The sequence below is a fragment of the Pelodiscus sinensis genome, chromosome 2 (genome assembly GCF_052426305.1).
Source record: "Pelodiscus sinensis isolate ZL-2025 chromosome 2, ASM5242630v1, whole genome shotgun sequence".
In the NCBI taxonomy this organism is placed as follows: domain Eukaryota; kingdom Metazoa; phylum Chordata; order Testudines; family Trionychidae; genus Pelodiscus; species Pelodiscus sinensis.
In genome coordinates this window covers 197,147,075-197,170,477 of record NC_143053.1, presented here as the reverse complement: position 1 = coordinate 197,170,477, position 23,403 = coordinate 197,147,075, and the positions used below count along the sequence as shown (strand labels likewise).

The 23,403-nt window shown below is 42.4% G+C and overlaps 1 protein-coding gene across 5 annotated transcripts in view; it reads left to right on the top strand.

Annotated features, from left to right (window-relative positions):
* Positions 1-21,633, top strand: part of PLEKHA8 (pleckstrin homology domain containing A8) — a 39,656-nt gene extending 18,023 nt beyond the window's left edge. For 4 of the 5 annotated variants that reach the window (XM_006133229.4, XM_025189751.3, XM_075922132.2 and 1 more), the window contains 9 exons: positions 441-481; positions 2,150-2,307; positions 4,033-4,198; positions 7,097-7,182; positions 7,578-7,636; positions 11,721-11,851; positions 12,892-12,962; positions 14,576-14,637; positions 15,557-21,633. In XM_006133229.4, the coding sequence (XP_006133291.4) occupies positions 441-481; positions 2,150-2,307; positions 4,033-4,198; positions 7,097-7,182; positions 7,578-7,636; positions 11,721-11,851; positions 12,892-12,962; positions 14,576-14,637; positions 15,557-15,754 (972 nt within the window). In that variant the 3' untranslated portion in view covers positions 15,755-21,633. Of the gene's footprint in view, positions 1-440; positions 482-2,149; positions 2,308-4,032; positions 4,199-7,096; positions 7,183-7,577; positions 7,637-11,720; positions 11,852-12,891; positions 12,963-13,060; positions 13,143-14,575; positions 14,638-15,556 lie in introns of all 5 variants that reach the window. The other variant, XM_089776647.1, reaches the window with a different exon arrangement.
* Positions 21,634-23,403: the final 1,770 nt, after the last annotated feature.

Below are 23,403 nucleotides of genomic sequence, written 5' to 3'. Positions count from 1 at the left end.
CATACTGTTCTGTGAGCAGGAGGCTGCTTCATCCTGGCTGGATTCCGGTTAACTCGTAAACATCGTTCGTTCACATCCCTACTCAGGAAGCGGGGTTCATTTTTCCCTTACCCAGCCTGTCACAATGGACCTTCCTGTTCTCCAGCTCCCACACAATCACTATACTTAGTTTGTGGAGGTAGGCAGCATGCTGCCAGGGATTAGCTTCTCATCATTGCCAGCTAACCTTTGGAATAGATCCTTTACTTGAGAAGGGCCCAATCGTTTCATGGTTCAAACCCCATTGCATATGTTCATATGGGTCCTAGATCAGGAAAATATGAAACACAAGCTTAAATTTCCTTATTAATTTCAGTCTGGGTTGTTAAATGTGAAGTTTGAGGAGCACAAAATGCTTAATTTTTTGGGTTTTTTTTAAACATACATTTTCTGTTTTATAGGTAATCTCTCCTGTCTCCTCCAATAGCACTACAACAGAAAGGTACACAAACTCCTTTTTCCCTAAAAATGGCATCTGGTTTGTTTTTTGTTGTTTTGACTCTCCTGGGTTACTTTTTATTAATATATCGATGATGTTAATGCAAATAGCAGAAACAAGCACACATTCTGTTTGCTGTAAGTGACATCTTGAAATGGATAGAAGAGAAGGGGACTTACTCTCGCATAACTCACACTTCCTTGTGACTTCCCTTATCATTCTCCTTATTGCAATCTTCTAGTACCGGTGGCTAGCAAACCATCTCACACATGGTTTTCTGCTCACTTCCCCACCTCTGGCTTCTGCTATGGAGCATTGCCAATATGAGTTCTGCTGTAGAAAACAGAGGGAGCAAAGGGCAATGAATGAGATTTGTGGAGAGGGATAGCTCAGTGGTTTGAGCATTGGCCTGCTAAACCCAGAGTTGTGAGTTCAATCCTTATGGAATCCATTTAGAGGTTTGGGGCAAATCTGTCAGGGATGGTACTTGGCCCTGCCATGAGGTCAGGGGACTGGACTAGATGACCTTTCAAGGTCCCTTCCAATTCTTTGAGATGGTATATCTCCATATATTGTATTATTATTATTATGAGCTGTCCATCACAACAGTGACATAATGCCACCAATGCCAAAATAGCATGCCACTGGAACATTTCTTTAAAATCTGGTATGTCCTAATAACCCTAATTCTGCCTTGGTGATGTGCCCATATTGGCCTCCAAAGCAAAGCAAATATTTTCCCTGGGTTTCTGTACCTTTTTTAAGTTGAGTATTGAAGAAACAAGAGTTATGAGAACATGTCCTGTTTTCTGAAAAGGATAATCCCTCTTCTGGGTTTCCATAGTTTTATTAACAGTAGGCTTAATTCCAGTAAATATTTAACAACTTTTTAGCATAACATTTTAATTTGTTCTAATTATGTAAGCAGTTCCTTAAAGGCAACCTACTTCTGTCTGAAAACTTTTTTTTACATGTCATTGTTACAAGTAATACCTTAAATTACTATAACTGAGACCCGGAGAAATTCTTCCTGCCTATGATGACTCTTTGTTTATAGTTTGTTTTCCCACTTATATGGTCATTTTCAGGGCTTGACACATGGCGGCGAAAACCGCTCACCAGCCCCGTACTGCGCATGCGCAAGAGCTGTATTGCGCATGCGTGCACCGCAAATGAACGGTGTTTATTGTTTAATTTGTCGAGCCCTGGTCATTTTCACCTGTTATGTATGTATATTTGTACTGTTCACTCACAAAACAATAGAGACAAAGGTATTTGGGGAAAAAAATAGGAAAATATGTCTAAAGCCATGAGAGCAGAACTGCTTCAGATACAGTATCTTTTCCTTTTTTTAACCAACTGGATTTCAAAAGGGACACAGCAAACTTAATGATGTATGCATGTTTTTTCTTTCAGAATTCCATATTCTTAGCTTAGGATTGTTTCAGTGACTATATATTGGGAAAACATTTTTGAAGCTACATGGTTCCCTCTAGTGTCTTTAGACAAACATTTTGCTCACAACAATTTAGAACAGGCTATGCGTTTTGGATTTCAAGTCCCTCTTTCACATTGTTGTGTATCGTTTGACAGGAAGAGATATGCCAAGTGAAATATGATATTGTCTGTCCTTTGATTTACATTTGTTTCTTTTCCCCTCCCCCCCCTTAGGCAAATGGAATTGCACAGTTGTGAAAATGGCTCCATAAAGACAGAAACTAATCATTGTGAGCAAACCTTGATTAATCCTCTGATACCTTCAAACCTGAAATCTAATGACGGGGACTGTGACATTGCAGCAGAAGACGATGTAGAAAAGAAGTTGATAGGTAAATGAATGGAACAAAATATTATCCAGGATTGTTTATTACTTTTGAGCACAAATAGTCCTCAAGAGTATGAGAGATCTTGCTTCTCAAGAGAGACGGAGCATGTCAGGACTCTCTACAAGGTTACTGAAATTTTACTTAGATCTCTGCCCATTTCCTAGGGGCAAAATCTTCCCAACACAATTCACACCCTTGTTGGTGGCCTTGGTGGAGACCAAGAATTGAAGAGGTATAGTGACTAGAATGCTCTCTCACACTAGAGCTCTTTCTGGGTCACAGTTGACAGAAATTGGGATTGCATTCATGCACTTCTTGCACTGCACATGCTCGATGGACAAGGGACTTTTCTGAGTAGTTGCCCTGCCTGCAATTCACTTATACCACCAGTGCATGTACATCTTAAAAGACCAAAACAAAATTCTACAAACAAAAAGCTAAAAACAAAACAAAAATCTCTAAACCCTTTCACCTTAAATTAAGAGTCTACTTATTTTAGGAAGATTCCTCCACCGTTCAGATAGTCCTGTATTACAGTACCCATTACTCTAGCTGGCATCTCTTCTAAGTAGGCAGAGTTAAACAAACGATTTTATATTTTGAATTGGCATTGTTTTAGAAATTGCCTGATGCTTATGCTAATGTAATTCTGTAAAAACAAATCTGTACATGATATAATCCAGCTCTGAGACACTATGTTGATGTATTTGAGGTTTTTTATTAATATTTGTTTGAGTAAATTAGGTGAGACTCAAATTACTGGTGTTTCCCTTACTGAATATTATGCAGGAACGGGCACTAATAACTAGTGGTCTAGCAGAATTTTTGCACAAACATAAGAGGCATCAAGTTTCCTCTCATCTTAACAAGTTATGCTCTGTCACAAACATTTAGTTCTGCCGGCTTTCCAAAATTTCCTTTGCATTTGTTTTCCTCTCTTTGGTTTTAGTTTGGTCTTGCATTGGCAGAAGAAATAGTTGGAAAAAAACAGAAATATAGTAACTGAAAAGGAAAACAACTGTGGGTTCCTATTGTGAAGCTGTTATGACAGCTTTACTGACTAGAGGACTTCACTTCCCGTGTTGTTTCCACCTGCTCTAAAACTAAGTTCATTCCCTCTTTCCCTGGCTTAGTTTTCATTTACTTTGAAATTCATGATAATTCAACATAGTTTCATCCCACATCTTTTCTCCAGTCTTGGCTGAACTTAGGGGTCTCACTGTAGGACAGCTCAGCCCTCAGCCCTACATCCTTTTTCCACCAAGCTACTCACACAGCCCTTTTAGTCCAGGTAAGATACCAAGACGTGAAAGTCAACAGATGCCATTTAAACCTTTTCCAGCAGGTTCAATATGGCTCTCACATTGGACATCTTAGGCAAACACTGTCATCCTTGTGCATCTTTTTAGTCTTAGTTGCATTTTCCCCCTGCAATGGGCAAAGGAAAAAAGAAGAAGAAAGTAAAAGACGTGATGACATGTCACAGTCACATCTCTTCCTGGAGCTGGTGCTCTTCCAATTTAGGCAGTGAGAGTAGCGAGTATTGTGTAGTCCCCTACTCACAATAGAAGAGTGAGCATGCAGAGACCAATAGAGCCATTCATTCTGAAAACCATAGAATACGGCATTAATAAATTATACAAGAGGAAAAACTACTCAGAGTATCTCATCCAAATTAGATAACTGGTATCTTTCAGTAACTGAGGTTTCCATTCTTTCAAATGTAAGGTGATGAAGTTAAAGATGATGGAGACGGCAAGATGCTGCCCATAGAGAGCAACAGTGCTAACGAATCGCTGCAGTCGGCAATGTATTCTCTAAGTGGACCAGCTCCATCACACTTGGGAGAAGAAGAGGAGGATATTCCTACCTTCTTCAGTGTCATGAGCAATAGGTAGCCTAGCTCTTGCATGCAGTAAATGACAGTCCTGATAACAGTGAAACTGTGTGGTTAAAACCATTAATCAGCTGAGTATTTTGATCCATGCAATGGTGAACTCACTTAAATAAATCCCAGCAGAAGTAATTTTGTAAAACTTTGTTTGTCATAAAGCTACAATATGTATGTTAGTACTGGGAGTTGGAACAGGGCAGTCTTAATGGCTAAATATTATGGTGAAAGGTCCATCACTTAAAAGCTTTTTATTTTAATCCAGCACATAATGGTAACATGGGATGGTGATAAGTGGGGAAAAAATTGGCTGGGTACTGCAACCAATAGGAGCTGTGAGGGTGATGCTTGCAGGCAGGAGCAGTGCACGGAGCCACCTAACTATGTGTCTGCTAGGGTCAGCAGGGACAGTTTGTGGGGAGATATTCAAGCTGAGTGACCCTGAATATGCCACCCCTGCCCCAAGCACCCTTCACACTAAAACTCCCTTCCAGAGCCTACACCCCACACTAGGGATGTCACCGTGTAGACTACACGATTAACCAATAAGCATGGGTTTATTGGTTAATCTTGTCGACTACACATATTCTTCCCCATCTCTCTCACACACACACACACACACACACACACACACACACACCTTGCGGTCTCCGTATCAGAGGTAGCAAAGTGGGTCGGGAAGCAGAAGCTGGTGCCCATGAGGAGCCGGCTTAAAAGCCGGCTCCCCACAAGCACTGGATCTGCCTCACCCCCTGCCCTCCTCGTGCTGCTGCCTCTTAGAGAGACGGCGGGGGGGGGGGGGGGGACTGGAGCACATATGTGTGGGGAGCTGGTTTTCAAGTACAGACCCGCTTCCCCTCCCCCCCCCCTTCTGCCCCCCGTTCTTCCCCCCATACACGCTGCCTTCTACAGAGGCAGTGAGGGGGGCATCACCAGCTCCCAGGGGCAGGGGGGAGGTCTGTGACAAGCCCCAGCTCCCTGTGGAGAGGGACTACTGCCATGGACTGGCCTCTGTCCGCGGGTTCTGAGCTCCCCATGGACCTCTGTCCATGGGCGCATCCAAGCTCCCCATGGACCACCCTCTGTCCATGGGGAGCTCAGACCCCCGTGGACAGAGGCTGCTGCCACCCTGCACAGAGCAGCATGGGGCAGCAAGCAGCTGGTCTGCACCTGAAGCAGGTTTTTAAACTGGCTTTCTTGGCAGACCAGCTCCCGTCTGCCACTCAACGCTGCTGCCTCTCATACAGAGGCAGTAGTGCAGGGTGGTAGGGGGCTCTCCAAGAGTGGGGCCGGGAGCACATTGACTGCTGGCCCCACCCCCATGGACGATTGAATTCTCATGTAACCACCAAGATTTAATGCAGTTACACAACTTTTCAATTACGCAATAGCTAACGTCCCTACTCTAGTCTCCCTCTTGCTCTGCATACCCCTTGTGGCTGTTCCTCCACCTAGGAGCAGCAGGCACATGTCGTTGCTTTTGGGGGAGCTGTTCAGAGCCAGGTAGGACATGCGGGCCCTGCACCAACCAGACTGTTGATTGGACTTTTCTATGAAGGTCTGAAAGGCTGCTTTATAGAGCTTTCCAGATAACACAGCTTTTACTGTACTGTGTGTGATTTTTGTGTTTTTTTTTTTAATTCTCCCTGCTCCCTAACTCTCTCCCACCATCCATAGGATAGAAATAGTTGATTCTTTGCAAGCGTAACTGGGAGAAAATTATGAAAATATGATTGCTGGTCAGTTAATCATTAGCTGGAAAATTATTTAGAGTAATTATCTGTCTCTGCTAAATTGCCCATAGTACTTCTGTGTTGAAAATTATTATTCCTTATGAACCCGTTTATGTACTGTCAAAAATCACTGGTTGGAAGTCACCAGTGACACTGATGTAAAAAGGCTCTCCACTGAAACTGTACAAAAGAGTCAGTCGTGTAAAATAGTACTGTAATGCATAAGAAGTATAAGAACATGCTGAAATGATGATTATCTCTTCACCATTCCAAATTCAGAATCTGAAATCAGGCCCCATTGCACTAGGCATATGACCTGCATGTAGTGATAAGAGCTCGTAGGCCACAGGTGAAGAACCTTTTTTGGGCCATAGCCACTAACCCACAGAAAAATCAGTCAGGGCAAATGTGAGAAGCACGAAAAACAAAGTCATTGACGTGGCCCCTGACTGAGAAGCAAAGACATACCTCCACATTCCCAATGCACACCAGAGCCTAAGGGCACCTGGGCTAGTAGAATTTGTGGGGCCCCCTCAGGCTCGAGGGTAGGGTAAAAAATGAGGAGTTCAGTGTGTAAGAAGGGGCTTCCAAGAAATGGGCTTGGGGTGTGGAGTCTGGGTGGCAGGGAGGGTGCAGGAGCCTTGGGGGCCAGATCCAGCCCACTGGCCATATATTCCCATCCCTGTTGTAGTCGAAATAGCCAAGGTACACCAAGAAGGATTATTTTTTCCATTTTACAGGTGGAGAATAGAGAAACAAAAGCACTTGACTAAGCACACAGGAAACATGGGTTCAGTTTCTGGCATGGTATCAGTCTCTCTGCAGTTCAGTGTGTTATCCATAAGCCCATCCTTCCATCCTCACCATACAGGCATAATGTAAATTTTGCCCTTGTCGGTGAAAGCATTTAAATTGGAGAGCTGAATTCTAGCTTTTATATTTCTGTGTAAACAAAAAAGGTGCATCTTGTCTTTGTATGAAAAATTTGTGATTTCCTTTCCAACATTCATATCCGTTACAGAACAAAACTCAGTATGTGGTTCTTGTGAAATATGGATTGCATATAGACTTCGTTCCAAAAAAACCAAACCCTTCTGCCCTTATTTATGGGTAAGATGCATGACAGGAGTATTTAACATTTTCTTTGTGTTCATACTGGAATCTGCAGGTTCAGTGATATTGAACTCCAGGAGAATGAGGGCATACCCACAGAGGAATTTCTGCAATCGTGTTACGCAATAGTGCCAGTCTTGGGTAAGTGGTTGGTTACTTTCACTACAATCAGTGTGTCTCTCAGGTATGCCACAAATCCTTTTTGATTTGCTGCCTAATAAGAGTTGTGGCGGAGGCTCTCTAAGATCATTCAGTTTTTTAATCCTATTTGAGGATGAGGACACTGATTTCCTTTATAAAATACTTTGAGCTCTATGGATAAAACTTGCTATAAGAGTGAGGTCATATTATTTTGTTGTCTTTGGCTCGTGTACAGACTGGAATTTTTGGCTCTAAAACAGAGGAAGAAAGACTTCCATCTTTCTGTTTCTCCTTTTATCTATTCAGAAAAGCTTTTTTGGTACCAGGGGAAATGGATATTGTTGAGTCATTAGTACTAAGAAACTGCTTTAAAAATGTTGCCTTCTTTTTTCTAGACAAACTTGGACCAACAGTCTTTGCTCCTGTAAAAATGGATTTTGTAGGTAATATCAAGGTAATAGCCATTTTTAGCACTGACTTTTCAACAAAAATTAATTAGACTATTTTAAGACTAAACAGATACTGAAGCTACCAAACAAATAGTGTATAAATGTAGGTTCTGATTTCCTTAAGTCAGGGTGCACAACCAAACTGATATCTAACTATATATGACGAATAATCCCATAGGCAATATATTGAGTATCTTAAAATCATAGAAATTAGATATACCTTTATCATGTCCAGTGTTCTGCATTCCAGACCATGCAGGATTGGTCCTCAATATATGTACTTAATAACCATTTGTAATTTCATCTCTTGTAATCAGGAATAGGTTCACTTCCGTTGGACAGCTATTCAGGATTTATATAGATCTCACCATTAGAGTGGGGTTTTCCCCAATAAATCAACTTAATTTCATCCTATTATTCCTAGTAATACAGTCTTTTGATACTCTAAAGAACTCCTTTTCCTCTTTCCCTCTTTGTTCCTTTGGGTGCACAAGGTGGCCATCTTTAATACCTCTGGGTTTAAAGAGGTGTTCTAAAATCATGAGCTAGGCAGAAATTGAGTTTGTAATTTACTGATCTCTAGTCCCGGGCATTATCCATTATCCACCTGGCTTGCTGTTACAGCTATGGCTGTGTGTAGAAACAGAATGGCATAGAGTGAGATGCAGTACAATAACCCTTATAAAGGAAATAAGTGTGTGGTATGTTAGGAGCAGGTGAAGGTAGGTCAGGCATCTGTAGGTTTTTATAATATCTATATAATGCTGCTATCTGTCAGATCAAAATGCAGAAAGGGATGTTACCAATATTCCCTCTAATCTTTTCCATCCATGTGTGGAATAAATTTTATGTGCACAGAGGTATGTGCCAATGTGCACCACCAGTATAAATACCAACCTAGCTGGTAGCACTCTTTATCAGGTAGGCGGAATTTGAAGCTCTCCTAAGCGACTGCACAAGTGCACAGCTTACAGGGAACACTGTGTGTAAGTACAGGGTATTTTTTTCAACACAGTCCAAATTTGGGTGTAACCACATTTTTTTTATTTTTCTTTTTAACTCCGATTGAGGTTTGGTTTAGTATAAAACTCTGGTCACCAACCTGTTGATCGTGATCAACTGGTTGATTGTAAGGTCTCGCGAAGCGTTTGGCCCCTCCCCTCCATTTCTTTCCCCCAAGAAGCCCCTCTATCTACCTCCAGCGAAAATGGAGGTAGTGCTGGCTTCCTGCCGGGTGGATGGAAGTCCTGAAGCTGCGTGCCACTTCTGGGGGTTCCGGAAGTACGCTGGCTGTTCCCCTCCCCCAGGTCTGTGGCATGCCGGGAACTTGCCGGGGAGAGGGAGTTAGCCCGGAGAAGGCGCACACAGGGGCTTCCCGGCACTGTGGGAAGAGGAGTTGGTCCTGGAGGAGGCGCGCACCGGGGCTTCCCTCCTCTGGCGGGCAGCAGGGAGGAGTCCTGGGAGGAGGCTGCTGCAGGGGACTCCCTGCTCCCACTGGCACCCTGTCCCCTGCTGCAGAACCCTCTCCCCACCCCAGCACCCTGTCCCACTGGCACCCTGTCCTCTTTCCCAGCACCCACTAGCACCCTTCCCCAGTACCATGTCCCTTGCTCCCACCAGCACAGTTGGGGCCACATTTTGTGAGGCTTGAGGGGATTTTGGAGGAGTGTGTTGTATGGGTTTTGGCGGGGGGGGGGGGGTATTTTATTTTTTTTTTTAACTTTTTTGCATTTCCGTTGTGTGGCCCCAACTCACTTTTCTGTGGGTCAGTGACCCTGACTCAAAACAGGTTCCCCGCCCTTCTCATAAATAAAGACAATGCAGAAACTTTTTGTTTGACATAGGCTTCATTTTTAAATAAAATACTAACCAACAAACCACCAATTGGGGCCAACCCCCCATCTGGCTGCAGTATTATAACACTCCTGCACCCCCCAGACTCTAGATCTGAGCCTATGATACACTGCAACCTCCTGCCCTGTGCCCCTCACCTACCCCAACCCAAATTCCTGCACCTTCACAGCCACAAACCTGTGGCTTGCTTAGTACCGCAACCCTCCATCTGAACCCAGCCTGGAGCCCCCTCCCTGAGCCAGCATCCCCTTCTCCACCTCCACCCAGATTTCCTCCCAGAGCTTGCACCTCTCACCCTTTCCACACCCAAATCCCTCATTCCCACCCCAGAGCCCACACATCCTGTCTCAACCCAGCGAGGGTACGGCTAGACTGCAGGAGTTTTTCTGGGATTCCAGAGATATCCCGGAAAAATTCTTCCGCATCCAGGGATGCATTTGTTCTTATGCTTTTTTTTTACTGGAAGCGTAAACATGCTCTTTCGGTAACCCTATATTCCTCGTTCCATGAGGAATAAGGGGGATTCCGAAAGAAGGGGTTTTTCTAACATTTTGTCCAGTCTAGACAGGCCAAATGTTGGAAAAATCTCTTCCTACAGAAGAATTGGGGGGGGGGGGGGGGGGAGTAGTAGTCTAGAGAGTATAAGGGCTGGGGATAGCAAGTGATGGAGAGGAGAATAGAGGGCGGGGCTTCAAGGAAGGGGTGGGGTCTTGGGGGAAGGATGGGGCGGTAGATTTTCACTTGTTCTGAGATTTTAAAAAGTGATCTTGGGTGTAAAAAGGTTGGAGACCCCTGGTATAAACCATTCAGCATGAGATGATAGCAATTAATAAAGAGGATTTATAGAGTTGTATGTAAAGACTTCATTAGCCACATCTGCGGCGTTAATAATGTAAGCTGAAAAAAATAGCATTTCCTTCCTCAAGCAGAAGCCAGTGAGTACATTGTGAAATCATGTCCTCAGCTGATAGTCTGTGCAGCTCCTTTGAAATCAGTGCTTGTTTACACCATGGCTGTGTCTACACTGGGCCACTTATTCCGGAAAATCAGCTGCTTTTCCGGACTAAGCTGCGAGCTGTCTACACTGGCCCTTGAATTTCCGGAAAAGCAACGATGCTCTACTGTACAAAATGAGCCGCTATTCCGGAAAAACTATTCTGCTCCCGCTCGGGCATAAGTCCTTATTCTGGAACACTGTTCCGGAAAAGGGCCAGTGTAGACAGCCCAGTAGTCTTTTCCAGAAAAAAGCCCCGATCGCGAAAATGGCGACCGGGGCTCTTTTCCGGAAAAGCGCGTCTACATTGGCCACAGACGCTTTTCCGGAAAAAGGGCTTTTCCGGAAAAGCAGCCTGCCAATGTAGACGCTCCTTTTCCGGAAAAACTGAAAACGGAATACTATTCCATTTTAAGCATTTCCGGAAATTCATGCCAGTGTAGACATAGCCCATCTGAGAAGCTGCCAATGAATGTGAACGTTTTCTTTTGGCTCCAAGCTTGAAAAGGTTTCACAAGCTACTTGCAAAATCAAGTAAAAGAATATTTATCGCTTCAAAAAGAGCTAAACGCTCATGAGAAATTTAATTTATTTCAAGGTTACAAAGAAATACTTAAAGTGGAAAATAAATAGCTTCTTCGCATTCCCAGTGGGCCTACTTCTCTTGCACCACACCACAGGGTCCTGCCATAGCTACTAACATAGAGTAACTGAGACGAATGCTATAAAACCCCCAAAGGACTGAGAGTGTGTGTACTGGGAGCATAAAGGTATCATATATCTCCAAATTGTACAACAAAAGCCTCTTAAAACAGTATGATTTGTGTTGGCTTAGATCCATTATAAAAAAAAAATGTGTTGATGGTGGCTCAGTCTTCTATAGGATCTTTGCTCCTTAATACCTTAACAGTGTTTTTCTTTTCCCTGAAGTGCTGAGAGCATGAATTTCCCTCTCTGACAGTTGAGGTAACCATTCTGCCAAGGGAGAATGGCCAGGACTCTCTCCATAATCCATCACTGCCCTTCCAGATTTAAAATGTCAGGAGCCTGTTGAACAAAGCAAGGTGCTTTCCTCCCCTCACATTTGGAGTCTAATGCTCCACGTACGTTGCAAGGGATTAATCTGGGAACTGGAATTACTCTTATGTGAAAAGGCATGGTAAATAGCCCATGTGAGCCAGAATGTGTTTATCGTATAAAATGGAACCATATCAGTGCATGAACTGTTGCATTCTCTCCAGAAAATAAATCAGAAATATATAACCAACACAGAAGAGTTCAACACCCTCCAGAAGATAGTGCTCCATGAAGTGAGTGCTGAGGTAGCCCACGTTAGAAACTCGGCAACCGAGGCCCTTTTGTGGCTAAAAAGGTAACTCACTAACCTTCAGTTTAATTGTAGGTATATAGGATGTTACTCAGATCCCTTCACCAATGTAGATCAGGTTCAGGAAACAATTCTTGCTAGTTTCTTTGCCCACCTGAGTAGTCCAAATTCAGTGCATTCAAATTTAACATCCCAGTTATGATCCCAATATTGGGCATAGGGTACGTCTGGATTACATCCCTCTTTCGAAAGAGGGATATAAATTAGAGATATTGAAATTGCAAATGAAGCCGGGATTTGAATTTCCTGTGCTTCATTTGCATAATCACACCATAGCGTTTTTTCAAAAAACGCTATTTTGAAAGTGAAACCTCAGTCTAGACACGGTTCTTTCAAAAAGAAAAGCTTTTTTTCTAAAGATCCTGTACAGGTTTACAGGAAAAGGGCTTTTCTTTTTGAAAGAACCGCATCTAGACCATGGTTTCACTTTCAAAATAGCGTGTTTTTCAAACAAACGCCGAGATGCGATTATGCAAATGAAGCACAGGAAATTCAAATCCCGGCTTCATTTGCAATTTGGATATGTCTAATTTAGTCTAGACATAGCCATGCTGTGCGCAAAGTCGAAGTACCCTCTTTCCTGGGGAAATGACTGAATAGTCCTCTTGGATAACTAATGTATCCTGCCTCATCTCTTGAGTCATCCAGAAACTCTGGCTTGGATCACAGCTTGTGTGAGGGTGAGGGAGACAAGCTGTGATCCAAGCCAAAGGGATAAGTAATGGATCTATCTCTTTATCCAGATGAGGAATGGCAAGTCAATATTGTGTATGGTGTTATAAGTGAATAGGTGAGACTTCCCTTGTGTTTTTCTCTGGGCATTTCCACCTAGGGCAAGGGACAGGGGTTCTGCTCACCGTGAGCAGCCTTTATTAATGTCCCATTTTGGCCAAAATGGTTTAAAGCTTTATGTGAAACCGGTGATTTTGTGTCTATGTATGTAGGGATGTCATACACCCTTCCATTTCACTAAGAAATTGTGGGAGCTGTCTGGTGACTAATATTTTGGGTGTCTTTCCTCACAGAGGCTTAAAATTTTTGAAGGGATTTTTGGAAGAAGTTAAGAATGGAGAAAAGAATATTCAAACAGCTCTGAGTAAGTGCCAATTACCTTACTGTTTTTTCCTTACTGTATATTAAAACTTTTTCTGTGGGATGACAGTGTGACATGATGCATCACTCTGCGTCCCACAGTCCCCCTCTCTTCCCTCCACCTCCCTTCATCCCCTGTGCTCTGGAGAGCTGCGAGCCATGCATCCTTTCCCCTCTCCGGAAGGTAAGGGAGAAGGGGGGGGGGGGGGAGCCTGGGCTGTCAGGGGGAAGAGGGAGGGAGTGGGAAGGAGGAGGGCCCGGGCTTGCAGGGGTGGGGAGAAGGGAGGCTTGGGCTGGTGCAGCGGGGGAGGGCAAGGCGGAGGGCCCAGGCTGGTGTGGAAGGGAGAGGACAGGGTCCTGGTCTGGTGGGAGGCAGGGGTAAAATGGGGGGCCAGGCCTGGTGGGAGGTGGAGGGGGGCCCAGGCTGGCAAAGCGGGGTGGGGGGGAGGTGAAGGTGCTCGGGCTGGCGCGGCTACAGCTTGGCCCTCCCTATTGGCTGGGGGGTGGGGAGGAGCTGGGGTTGCCTGCCTTTCCCTTCCCCCTATGAGAGGGGAGTTGGCGAGCACAGTGAGCAGAGGGTACAGCCCCTTAGTATTTATGTGATTGAGCTTTTTCTCTATTACTGAAGGTCTGGGTATTCTATACTTACTAATATTAGATTAGCATGTCCTGTAGCTGGCCTTCAAGAAAACTTTTTCTAAAAATCATAATCTTGAGCCAAAAACCCTGTTTATAGCGAACTACGTTAGTTGTGACAAACCTTTATTTGATGGGATTCTCCCCCTCCCCCCCAAACTTGTGTGTACATGTAGTTACAAATGGGAAAACAAAACAAAAACCCTAAATGTGTCTTAAAGTTTAAACTTTGTAAGAAACTGTTTATATACATGGCATCCCTGTGGCCTAAGTACTGTATCTGTTTTATATGTGCAAAAGCATAGCACCTTAGAGACTAACAAAGCTGCGTCATCACTTTAAACTGAAAGTGTGGCCACAGCACAAGCACTGGGGGAGAGATCGCCCAGCATGCTATATAAATCACCTCCATGGGAGGAGTAGCTAACAATGCTGGGCTGGTGTTTTATAGCACTGTAATGTGCTGTGCTCGGAGAGGAAGGGGGGGTGTGGGTGCGTGTGTGTGTGCGTGCGTGCGTACGCACCTCTGAGCTAGAAAGTTACAGTGCTTTGAAGTGCCAATGGAGACTTACCCAGTACATCCTCTCTGGCTAATTTACTTGCTAAATCCTATTTGACCATGCGGAGAAATGGTTGGCTAATGAAGAAACATACTGGTGAGTAACTTTCTTCATTTGTAGAAAACTGTTAAAGCATTCTTCATGGGATATCCAGCGAGTAATCCACACAGCTCTAGCCAAAGTGGAGTATTCTCCCATGCTCTTCAGTGAATGCAGAGTATATGTGGGGCAGCCGTTTTTAGACCTTCTGGTTACTGGTACTGCCAGCCACTAGAGCAAAGGAGTTAAGAGCTCCTCTTGAAAGAAATGGAGGGTAGAGGCAGATCTGAAGGTAGTCTGTTTACACACACATGCCAGATGGGAGTGAGCTGGAAAAAAGATAAAAATAACATTGGAAACTTTTTCTTTTTCTTTCTTCAAGACAATGCTTATGGCAAGACTTTACGGCAGCATCACGGCTGGGTTGTGCGAGGGGTTTTTGCGGTGAGTGGTTAACATATTAATTGCTGACTCAGCCAGTCAGAATCTTAGCTGTAGTCATTTATTAGTCTATTCTGAAGCTATGGTTAGTACTTGATAAAATGTTCTGAAAAATAAGTACTGACAGAAGGTTCAGTTTGTCAGATCTCAGCTTCAAAAGCAAGAGTGGGCTATCATTTTATGTTGATTGTTTGATTTTTTTCCTGGAAGAATCTATATTTCTTTAGTTAAATTTTTTTTGTTTATATTTTATATTTATTGTAGAAATGCCTCTTTCCACATGTTTTAGAGGGACTTTTCTAAGAAAAAAAAATAGAATGGTTTAGAATGTGTCATTAATATCTATTCCAAATATTTTAAATGCATTTCTGGAGTTGGATTATGTCTCCTCAAGGTATTCTTACCTCCAGTGCATGAAACATTATAGGAGGATGGAAGAGTGAAATTTAATAGTTGTGAAAACAAGATCCACTTTACTCAAATAGAGAGTAACCAAGGAAACAGGTTGTCAGGAAAAATCTAATATAGCAGTGCCCCCTAGTGCCTATTGTTACAAATTGTATTGGCGAGAGTATGCAAAGTCCCAGCCAAGATGTAATAACAAAGCTTTTCATGGTTGAAAAAGAAACAGCAGGATTTGAGGTAACAAAACAACAACAAAAAAGGCTTAAGGGTGAGAATTAGATGTCCAAGTTTGAGTTTTTGAAAATTAGACATAGGTTCCTTTTGAAAAGGTACCCTTGATTATGTTAATGTTTTTAAAGTCTAAATTTTAAAAATCCTCACATATAGTCACAAAGTCTCCTGTAAGGGCATTTCATGCCTCTGTAAAGTGTTTCTGTAAAGTAATGTGGATGCACAAGTTGAAGCATCAAAAATCACTTTCCGTGTCTGACACTTTAAACTTCTGTTTCCGTCCCAGTTAGCTTTAAGGGCAGCACCAACATATGAAGACTTTGTGGCAGCACTATCTGTGCAGAAATGTGATGATCAGGAAGAAGCATTTTATAATGCCATGCAGAGAGACCTCGACATTTACTTGCCAGCCATGGAAAAACAGCTGAATATCTTGGACACACTTTATGAATTACATGGTTTGGAATCGGATGAGGTGGTATAACCATAATGAGACAGTACCTCAAAACTTCAGGCACTGCGTTTAGCAAGCTTTTCTGAATGCTGTTCCTCCTCACTGTATCTTTTCTTAGTGTGCAAGGTGGAGGAGCCAGTGTGCATGTGTGCTTTTAATCCTGGTTTGTGTTTAAACGAAGAGGTGCTGTTTCTTTGACGGCTGTAACTGTCTGCATGGTGAATACATTTGGTGAAATAATTGTTCTTTTTACATGAATGTAACAGAGCAAAATTAAGCTTTCTTGCTCCAGTGCTCAAAACTGGGGGGGCAGCTTTGACAGGAGCACAGAGCACACTATTGCTGTGCTGATGTCACTGTGTTGCCCTCACCCTGTTCTGTGCCTGCTGGGATGATGATCCTAGTCTCCATTTTACTGATGTTTTCTTCATTGGAGTTAGCAGAGTGGCAGGGATGGTGAGAGCTGTCCCCCAGTGGCAGCAGACAAGGGGACAGTAGAACTCTCTGCCTTATTAAGAGTGGTTAGGTTAGTCGGTTGCCATCTTTTGGATGCAACCCAAATTTACCTCTTGTTTTATACTAGTGACTAGATTGTATTCCCAACCCTGTGTTTTTAAACAACAACAACAAAATATAAAAGACTGTTACTGCAAGCGTTTGCCTTGAGGTCAGGGTCCTTGAGCATCCTCTAAGGGTCAACCCATCACACTACACATGCTTCCCCTGTGCTGACTTAGGTACTGTCCACCCCCTTTTCATGGACCTGTATTGTCCATTCTACCAGGAATCTCCTGGTCTCACCCTTGGAGGGAAGGAGCATGAGGGATGTGTGTGTGTGTGTGTGAGAGAGAGAGAGCGAAATAATCTTTATCATCACTATGGTGCCCGCCTTGTTGTTAATGTCCAAGTAGGGAAAGCACATACATGGCAGAGGGAGAGAAGGTTGGCAAGGTGCATCACCATGATCTTGGTACTAATATTCTTTGCCCTTGTGTGGTTAAGAAACCTTCAGTGCTATGTGCTGGAGCCATTGGGCCAGATCCTTGACAGATATAAATCAGCAAAGCCCCATTTATTCCACTGGAGCTATGCCCATCTATAGTAGCTGAAGATCTGTTCTGTTGTATTTACCCTGGTAATATACAGAATAAACTTTTCAAAAAGCACCTAATTCTCCCTGAAAGGCCATGGGCAGGCACTTTTGAAAAGTTTGCCTATAGCCTTTAAAACTAAAATCTCATAACTGCTGCTGGCTATTTTTGTGGTTTAAACATAACAAGCAATCTAACAAATGTTTTTACATAAATGCTTCTACATTAGCATTTAGAGGGGGTGTCGATGTTTTTATGTGTGTGGGTTGTTTTTTTTCTTGTCAATGGGGGTTACAAAACTCTGGATTTCCTAGTGGGGAATATAATTCTACATAAAGCCATTACACATTAGCACAGCTCTCAGCATATAATCCAAAAGTCTGACTGAAAATTAAGAGTAATGGGGATTTTTGCTGCGTTTTCCTCCCACTGATATGAATAAGTGAAAGAGGTCTACTGGTATCATTGACGTAAAGAATTAATAGCTTGCCAAGTAATTACTCAAAAGATAAAAAGACATTTGACCTTGTGTAGCGGGCTAGTGCAAAGCATTTGGACTATATGTAGTGAACCTTGTCCCTGGATTACTATAGAACAAGCTGTATAAGCATAATTCCATGATTGAAGCCCAGCTACATGCTTTGCACTCAAACCATCCTATCTAGAGGATATTAGAAATTGCCAACTTTAAAGAAGCACAAAAAATAGCAATCAGAAAAAATCAAAACCTTTAAATTTGGTGTCTGAAAATAGACACTAAAAGCAATAGATAAATAGTAATTGGCTTGATTTTCCTCCCCCACTCCCCGACCCCACAAACTGTGGATGCTAAGCCCCTTTGAGAACTGAAGTATTTTCTATTCATTTAGAACTGAAATTGTTTGGCCAGAGTGTGCTTCAGTTATTCCATTAGCTGCAGTACTAAGAATGAAGCCAGGCACCTTTGGGATTTACACGTGTCATTTTCTTTAGCATAAATGCTAATTAATCCACACAACAGAACAATTCTTCATAAATGATTTGTTCAGGGTTATAGAGAAGGTTCTTTACAGAGGTGATGTGAAGAAGTTGACTGAATAGCTCTTTGCATGATGCTCTGGGAAGATAATGAATGCACAGTGTATTTTCTCATACACAGTGGAGGAAAAGACAGAGATTCTCTTATAAAGTAAATTTGAAAAGAAACCAATTATGATGTTATAATGAATAAAAGTGGAATTTTCTTTTGCTCAGCTTTTTTCATAGTAGGGGACAGTTCCAGGCATTCATGTTTTTTACCCAAGGGAAAATCCAAACATTCTGGTGCAAAGAAGGGAAGGGATTTCAATTTATACAGTAGAACACCGATAATGACTTCATTTTGAATTTTTTAGCTTCAGAACTGACATTTACACCAGTCTTGCTGCTTCTGATAGGCAGATGGACTACTAAATGGTTTAGCATTTGTGGGGCATGCTGCTCTTCAGAAAAGTGTCCTTGTCTCTGTTCCTCCCTTGCATAATTGGCTCTTTTACTTGCAATTAGATGGTCAGGAGCTTTCTTAGGACACAGCAACAAAACTGAATAACTATTCAATATACTAGATTGCCAGCCATGGCCCATTATGTAGTCACTTTAAATCAAAGGAGACTTCTTCAGTTTTTCTGACAAGCACCACTTACAAATTTTATCTCTGAACTTTAAAAATGTTATGTTATTTCCTAGAGTGAGGTGATGCTTTTAAAAACTAATAAGAATTTGTGTTTGCTTTGTGTCTGAGCAACAACCATGCACCTTGGAACTGACTGGCCACAAGATTAAAATGTAATTTTACTCCCAGAAGCTGACCAGATGATTTTACTCCCAGCACAGGGCTATAACATACCTAGCATGAACTGCATTGATTTGTTAATCTTTATCAGACTGAAGTTTTACATCTTCAGCTTCAGTTTCCTTTAGAAATGCTTTCAGCTATATCTTTTGTCTGACATTTGCATAATCTCAGGGATTCTACATAGCCGTGGCAAAAATGGAGCAGCCTTACAATACAAGGCTGTTTTTTTGTATGAAGTTGTTATAGTTGAGTTCAGAACTCCAGCAAAAAGTATGACACTAGCACAGATCAGTGCACATCTTTGCAAAGAAATGATAAATCCCAAAACAGTTTGATACAAATACTATAGAGAACATTAGCTGTCAGAATATTTTAACGATGGTTCTCTCTATGTAATACCTTGTGACTGGCATTAGAGCAGAGTGCCCCATTAATTTTAAATTCTGCTTAGAAGTGGATGGGATTTGATTGTTTTTAAAATAGCTAAATTAAAACACATTCTAGTATTCTTTTTGGTACTTTAAGAATTTGGTAAGCAACAAATGTACCCTAACATCAAGGCATCGTGCATATGTTCTGGTGAACTATTAATGCTCAAGTGTTTAGAGGTGTTGGTTAATGGATCACTGAAACATACCCTGGACTTTCATCTTGATGTTATAGTATGGCCCTTAACTTTCAAAAGCAAAATTTTAAATATGAAGTTAATTTTAAATAAATGTTTGGAATTGTAAGGGCCATATGCTTTCACTATTGGAAAAAGTAATTCATAGTAAATCAATAGATTGGGCTAAAGTACAGTCACTGTTTACAGCATTGAACATATTTGTGGTTTAAGAATTGTTAAACTCTTTATTGTGGTTGTGAGATTTTATGTATTTAAATATGTTGCAGTATTCTACAGAACTGTTCCAATATTGCAGCTTACACCCCTGAAATATAGTATCTATATAGACATAGGGACATTATAGGTTTTTTTAATAAGGGTTCCTCTCATTCAGTGGACTTCCTCTTTTCACACAGTGCTTTGAACTTCTGTTTTGTTTTCTGCAAAAGATGGTTGAAAGAATCCCAGGTTCCCAGAAGACATTTTATGAGCAATAGTCAAGCCCTTACAGGGTTAAAATCTCCTATTCACCTGACCTCTCCATCTCATTCCTGCGTTGCAAACAGTTATGCTGCAGTCAGGTGGAAGTGTCTGCTTTGCAAAGCTAAAATGGGGAGTTTGAAACAGCCAAAAGTGCCAGACTACTGAAGTGATTTTAAAAACGGAGACTTTGAAGGTAGGCCCAAGATCTGGACTGCCAAGCAAAAGGAAGCTCGTGAGGAATGGGCTGCCTTTCCTTGAATCTCTCTGGCACTGCACTCTATGCCAGGGCTGGGCAAAAGGGACTCTGCAGGCCTGATCTGGCCCGCCAAGGCCCCGCCACTCCCCAGGCCAGTTGGGATCTGGGGGGCAGGGGGAAGCACATGAAGTTTCCTCTGCGCGGCTCCTGGCGAGGTGGGAGGAGACTTTGCACGCTTCCCCTGCACCCAAACCCTCATTGGCCTGGGGATGCAGGGAGTGCACAAAGTTTCCTCTGCCCTGCAAGGAGCGTGCGGCACTTAAAAGCGCCACATGCTCCTGGCAGGGCAGGAGGAGGCTTTGCGCACTCCCCCACCCCAGGCCACCTAATGCTTTAGGTTTCCACATGGTCTCCGACAGTGTAAAAATCACTTATGTAGAGGGGTAGTGTTGTGGGAAGGGATGGATTCTTAGCACACAAGCAAGACTAGTCAGTGATAAGTCTGGAAATACTCATGGTTTGTGTGGGGGTTTAAATAATGCCCAAACAAATGGACTTGAAAAGTTGAGCTTCACTGTCTAGAGCAGTGGCCCCCAAATTGTGGGATGTGACCCCTGTATGGACATGGATGAACATTTGGGGAGGTGCAGCGGGGCCCAGACAACCCCTACTGGGATTAGGATTGGAGCATCATTCAGTGGCTCTGGCTCCTGATCCTGCTGCGCAGCTCCCTCCAGCCTCAGCCCCAACCATAGCCCCTCTCCTGGTCCTGACTCCTGACTGCACGGGGATGAGGGTCAGTTAAAGGGAGCATGAGTTAAAAAGTTTGGGAACTTCTGTTCTAGAGTTTAATTTTGCCCATGATTTAGGAAGGCCTTCCTGTTCAGGACCGCATGTAAGCATGTGCTCAACTTGAAGCATATATCCAACGATTATTCTGATGGACTAAAGCCTATGCTTAAGTGTTTTCCTGAAACAGGCCCTTAAATTGGGGGATATATTTGCGTACTTCTGCATATGCCTGACGTGTACTCCCAACCCATTGAATTAGTGTGCATACTTGCTCAAGATGTATTAGCTTTTTTTAATGTACTTATTCTATAACTAAAGGGACATCCCAGAAGTGCCAAAGGTTTATTTTATACATCAATATTCCCTGTTTCAATAGCCTTACTCAGTTTTAGCTCTAAAGTTGTTCACCCTAATTTGTTTTAATGTTCATGGTCCCATATTTGCTCAAAAATCTCAACAATTTGAGGTTCCTATGTATTATTGTGTGTTATCATGTCTTCAGATAGGTATACATACTTAAAGCAAGGAAATCCCACTTCAGAATAAAATAACAAAAGTGTTTTCATTGTGTGTGTTCCTTTCCCAGCTCTTTCATTTTTCCAGCCACGTGTTGGGCATTAATTTTATTAACATTAAACTAGGCTTATTGTGAGCATTGCTTAGATTTATACTATTTAAGGTAAGAGAAGGTACTTGGTTCTTTATTTTTATTTTACTTTGTCTTGACTAATGAACAAAACTTTATATTGTAAGCCCATTAGTACCAGACCAAATGAAAGCAGGTCAGACACCAATCTCCTTTCAGACTATGCTGATTCTTTCAACAGAATTATATGCCATACGTTTAGTTTTGTTTTTTGTTTTTGATAAATGTTTGAAGATGTCAGATTTTTATATTTAGTGATAATAAACTTATTTTTAAATATGCCTATTTTAAAATCTCATTTTCTCTGCATGGTTTCGCAAGAAATAATTTTATTTATTGCTTGCTATACAGCGGGGCTTTTCTCCATTATTCTAGGCACTGCTATCTGTTCTGGTTAGTGGAAATGATCAATATGCATCTTTTATGAAAATGTTCATGCCAGTGAAAACTCGGATTTATGAGAATAAAAAAATGACTAACAGTTGATCCAGCAAATATTTGTAGCTTCCTGGGCCATACAAGCTCCTCAATAGTCCATGACAGGTTCATTCCCAAAATCACCCACTATCTGCTGAGGGCATGAAATTAGAAGTGTTTCTCCAGCACTAGAGCTGTAGGAATTTCTCTGTTACTCTTAGATACAGATAAAAGCATGTGTTGCCTGATTATGAATTAGTTATCCTTTAGAGTTTCAAATGTAATATGCCATGATTTGGTAGGGTTTCTCTTGTCTCTAGATTGTCCAGAGAATTCTTGTTATGGAATGAGGACCCTTGTGTACATGGAAGACACACTCACAGTCACAAGATCTTCTCTGATACTTTAACTAGTACAACCAGCCATATCCGAAGCCTTACACCATGCCAGAGTAGACCAAGAGAATATAAATTGTCCACCATTTGCATGCTCATACTAGCCTTTGTGGGAAATTGAAGTAGGTAACATTCATTGGCAAGTGGTCATCAATGCCATATATCCAGGAAATTACCAAACACTTAAGCCAGCCCTTTTATTATAATTTGCATGATTGCAATATGTATTCATAATGGTGCTCAACCCCCATCAATACAAGACTTCCTCATTCTAACCAGGCGGGGGTGTCTTCTTATAGACTACTGACTATCAACTAAATTAGCATATACTTTACCTGGTTACCATAACATTCTGGTGGCTGACCATATGTTGATGTTCCTATTTTCTTATGACCACACAATACCCAAAACTAGCATAAACTGGTATCTGTCAGCTGTTTAGCTGAACTTGTTTATTACAGCACTAAATCTTGGTGGCATCTTATGCAATAGGGTTACTTACTGGTTAGTTGCTATTGTTTTACGGATTTGAGGCCTGTAGGCTTTTGCATTACTTCCCCAGTCCATACCTAGTGTATACACTTAATATCAATAACAAAATAGCTGGCTACACAACTTCCAGATCACATATGGCTTGTCCCTTTAGAATGTTAGGAGAAAGTAGAGAGAATTTCACTTCTTCCTTGTCTCTTTCCTATGTGACCGTGGGAGAGGAGTGCAAATAGCAGTGTCCCTTGTGCCTGGATTAGGAGGAAAAGTACTTTGTCCCTTCTGCATGAGTTGGAGGCTGATAGAAACCACTGGTAACAAACTAACTTGTCCCCTATGGCAGTGTTTCAGAGGGGCGATCCCTGCAATATGTCCCTTGCTCCTAGGCATTTCTTCAGCTGGGGTGGCAGGGGAGTGCGAGAGACCCACAGAAATGCCAGATGGAAAATAAGTGATTGCTGCATTCTGGAATATTAAGAGGCTACATACAGGCCTCGCCCGCCAATACACAGCCACATCTGAATGAGGGCAGAAGTAGTACACACCCAGAACCAAGCAGCAGGCTTTCATGCCCAGCTGGACCTTCCCAGAGCTTTGATGTGCTAAAAACCACCAAGGCTGCTTCCTAATGAATTGGAACCCTACGATAATCAGAGGCTTAGTCCTGCTGGGGTGTGGGTGAGGCTTCAGAGTGGTGCTGTGCCATTGCCATGCCTGAGCATGGGACCTCGTAACTCATGGCTCAGTGAA